Raw genomic sequence first — 4,288 nt, 5'->3', positions numbered from 1 at the left:
TTCACCACATGAACAGATCACTATAAATTGCGTTGTGGTGTTCCATCACAGAGTGACATGCTACCTAGCTACTCCATTGCTCTGCCATTCTACCCCGCAAAATGGTAATGCGAGAACGGGACAGGATGGGACGGTCAAATCCCAATTCATCGCCGCGAGACCAGTCGAGGTATGCGTGAACAATGCTCGCATCTAGGCGATACATGCGCAGCAATGAGAGCGGACAGGCCACACGCATACCAACAGCTCGTTGGTCAATGGAGAGGATAACGCATGCGCGCACGGGACAGTTCGTCCAATGAGCTGAGACGGCTATACTCCACGAGGCCCGACTGTCTTGAGCGAGACTTTTACCACTGGGTAGCTCCCAAGCTCCCTATCCCACCTACCGCCCACGGGTCGAAAATCACAGTGCTTGCGCTGGCACCGACGTCTGTGAGGCGGCTCAAGATGAGCTGGCCAATACCATGGACTGTTGCTTCCCAGCCTGTTATTGACGAGCCACCACATGTACACCTGCCGCACGACGTTGTAGAGTCCAATGGAGTGAAACCCGACGCCGACGCTCTCGCTTAGTGATGAATGACAAATCTGTTAACGTAGTAAGCAGAGAGACGGCCAGTCATAATCGATTTCTACGACAATAGTGCCGGCGAGGTTCATGTTGAACCCAGCAACAGATTCCTGATCTAGGGAACGCCATTGCTGCATTAGAGCCTCCCATAAAAACCAATTTAACTGGAAGGGTCCTATTTGGCGGGGACAAAAACGTGTGCTACATGGATGATGGCTGTTGGGTAGATAACGTGAGAGCCACTAATGACATGATAGCCAGCTCCGAAGAAGCGAAAAAGCAACGAAGGAGATGCCACAATCGGATGTAGCCGCAGCCCTTCAAGACGACATGCCTTCGTTCCGATCTAATAAGTACCTAATGCAGACGGAAGATATCGCAAGCCTTCTCTCAGTATCTAGCATGTGTGCCATTTTCTCTCTCCAACCCGCCTACGGACCGAACGCTGCTTTCAGGGCTACCCACCCAGGCCGGATAATGTCATGGGCTATGGTATCGTCGTACACAACCACCAGTCGCATTTCACCCAGGGAAGTGTACATCACTGCATGCATAGTGGGATAGTGGGATGGAGGAATGTGGTTAAGGCTCGAATTGCTGCCACGCCTTTGGCTGCAGTAAGGAAGCACGGCGTATGCCATGCCATCTGGACTGGTTCAATCTTGGAATGTTGTGACCCCGGATGTTGCTGGGTTCTGCAGAGACGATCATCCAATGCAGCCCAAAGTTGATCTGGCCATGCCGAAAAACATATTACCGTCCCGATCGCAATGGACATATGACGCTACATACGCTTCGGAGAATTCAATTCGTGGGTTGATAGCTTCCAGGCTGCCGTCGGCATCATGCGCCAGTGCAAGACGGGATGGAGATGAGATAGCACGACAAGGAACCCGTGGCGGGATTTGGGGAGTCGAATCACGGTCCAGTTGGATATTGCTTCACTCACCTACATGCCACATGCTTTCAACCTTCTGTCCCGCCCGCGCCCCGAAAGAGGATCCCTGAAAGCCTGGACTGCTACGCAATGGTGCACCCTTCTCCCTTTTCCGTCGCACTTCCAAGCTTGCTTTGAAGGTTTGGTCAATGTACCCCACACTAAAATAGCAACCTCGATCCTCCCAGGACCTCCCTTGGCAGCCGCTACCCCACATTCTGGAGACTTCATGCTGCAACATTACAGCTGCAACATCAAAACTCACTGACCAGACGGCACTGCACCATACGCAGACGCAGCTCTGGATGTGCATACCTGAGGTAACGCCCAACCACATCTGCACCTCCTTTCGCTTTCACCGCCAATGCACCTGTGTCCGTCGTAGACAAGGGAGGTCACGAGGCGTTCAGATCGCAGAGCGCTATTCACCCGCCTTGGCAAACCTGGCTGCTCGTTGAGTGATACTACATCAGACCTTGCCGCCCCGTTTTCTGATTTGCCAATGGCTCCAAGGCCCTTCCTGACAACCACAGCCGAGAGCTGCATCCCATCTCTTGAAGGGTGTCAACGATCTTGGTTAAACATGACCTGCAGGCCAATGCAATCCGGTGGGGCAGGATTGCCAGAAAAAGAAAACAGATGATGCCGGCACTGCCCAGTACCACGACCATGCCACCGACCAGTCCCACCATCACCAGTGGCGGTACCGCTTGGGAGCACGCAACGCCATCCACTATGAGGTTCTATATATGTTCCTTTGGGGCAGAGCGTTCTAGCTGGGAAAGACGCAATGGCCGCTTTGATGCACTCCAGCCTGCAGCGCCCGAGGACACGGGATCCCAGATCGTCAGCGGCAGTACACATGATAATGTGGCGAACCGACAGTTCAGTGCTCTCTACTTGCCGGCTGCTGGCCTCTTCTCTTCGAAAGACATCCATCCGCGGCGCCGCCTAACCACCACGACATCTCTGAGAACCAGTCTCGAACCAACGTCCAAGCGAAGCTGGACGGGATTTGTCAACGAGACGTGGCAATTGGGTACATGCTCTTACAACTTTCACTGTCGCTGAAACCAGTGTATCTCCTCGCAACATCCTGCCTCTACAATCTCCTGGATACCCCCTACTCCTGCAGACGAGTGTCATGCATACACGACAGGGTGAATGAGTCGGTCTCTCGACGAGTGCGATTCAGCCTCGAAGGCCATCTCAAGTATGCCGTTTCAGCACTGCAAGCCTCCCAACTCCTGAGCCAGGACCCTGAAACAGGGCGGGAAATTCGCGATGCTGACCCTTCAACATTTGGATACTTCGACTTGCTCTGTAGGGCGCAGCCTGCGATGGGCAGAACCAGAACAGGAGGCTTGCCCCAACGTCAAAGCGCTCGCGCGCTAACAGCGGTTACCCGTTCATGTTTCCAGCGAAAGGCCTAGCCTGTGGAACTTGATCATGACCGCGCACAGAGTGCCTGTTGTCACTAGAACACGGGACGGACTATCTTATCTTTTTCGGCTGAGAGAGCCTTTAATATGCGTCCAGGGCAGATGGCACGGCCGTGTTCGGTAGTTGTGCTGTACCAAAAGGCAGATAACAACTCGGATTCTGCCCCTACGAAACTGCACCACTTGGATCTAGCGACAGTGAGCAGGCGGGACTTGAGTCCGGATCTATCACGGCGAAAGTCCCCATAGATTGGGTGGGTGGGTAGCTCGCTGCGTTGAAGAACCTTCGGTATTTACTGAACAGGGCGATTTAGGTACACATTTAAATCTATTATGGGTTAGCCAGGCATGATTTCCATACCTCACAAGCTGAGAGTTTACATCGCTGCGGTCAGGAGATGTAAGTACGGTTTGTGGCTTCTCGGCGGATGGAGTCTTGCATGCGGCCCGCTACACCTTACCTTGTGTGCCTATTGTACAGGGTTGCTTTTTAACTATTTGGCCGACCCCCTGCAACTCACGGAGAACGCCGTAGCTTGATCAGATTGGGCACGCTTCGCCGACCGTGGCAATCCAGGTAGAGGTTGGCGCGCCCGCACGAGGATGGTGTGGCTTGGTGTGTAGCTTCAAGTGGGTTGCTTGATTCTCTCTTTTGTAGAGTAAATCATCAGCATGACTACGTCTCTCCGTGGCTCATCGATTAACAAGCAGCCGGGCTTCTGCTGCGTTTGTCAACCGACGTTCCATCGGCATTCCTTTGCCGACAACTCACGGACCAAGTGTTCGCGGATATATGCCGCTGTCAAGGGGGCCAATCCCTGACTCGAACCGGGATTCTGTCGGATATCCAACCTAACATGCCCAGCCGCAATTCCGGCTCGTGTACGGACTACATGCCGAGGTAGGCAGAGAGTGCAATTTCGTAACAGGTCAAGGCAAATTCCTGCTGCTGACATTACTCGCGACAACACGACAATGCATTTTGCAATATGCCGCGGGAACCAGTTTGGCTGTCAATCCAGGTTCGTCGTTGCGGGATTGCGGCTCGTAGCACGGTATTATTGCAGGGTGCGATCGTGACAGAGGACCCACCCCCCAATTCAAACTTTGGCTTGACAACGTGAACAGAGGGGGGGGCCTGCCAACTCCCGAGGTCGAGGCAAGAACTTGATACGTCCCCCTCCAAGGCTAGCACGCTTCTGCATACAAACCCATTCAGTACATATCATGATTCCTGCTGGTATTGCGGTTGCCAATGCCTGAGAGGATCCAGATGGGCGGGGGCTCTTTCAATTTTAACCAGTGAGCCAAGCTCCATGGTCTCATTATGTCGTT

The 4,288-nt window shown here is 53.4% G+C and overlaps 1 protein-coding gene across 1 annotated transcript; it reads left to right on the top strand.

Moving 5' to 3' along the window:
- Window positions 1-2,180: 2,180 nt before the first annotated feature.
- On the top strand, window positions 2,181-2,906 carry PG986_009575 (uncharacterized protein; the record flags this gene model as incomplete). Its single annotated transcript, XM_066845797.1, has 2 exons — window positions 2,181-2,550; window positions 2,839-2,906. 2 exons carry the CDS (start codon window positions 2,181-2,183, stop codon window positions 2,904-2,906), a joined length of 438 nt encoding a protein of 145 aa, XP_066698195.1.
- Window positions 2,907-4,288: the final 1,382 nt, after the last annotated feature.

The sequence above is a fragment of the Apiospora aurea genome (assembly GCF_038362705.1).
Source record: "Apiospora aurea strain CBS 24483 chromosome Unknown utg000006l_segment0_segment0, whole genome shotgun sequence".
Taxonomy (NCBI): Eukaryota; Fungi; Ascomycota; class Sordariomycetes; order Amphisphaeriales; family Apiosporaceae; genus Apiospora; species Apiospora aurea.
Note: the sequence above shows the minus strand (reverse complement) of the source record. Positions and strands in the feature narration are given on the sequence as shown.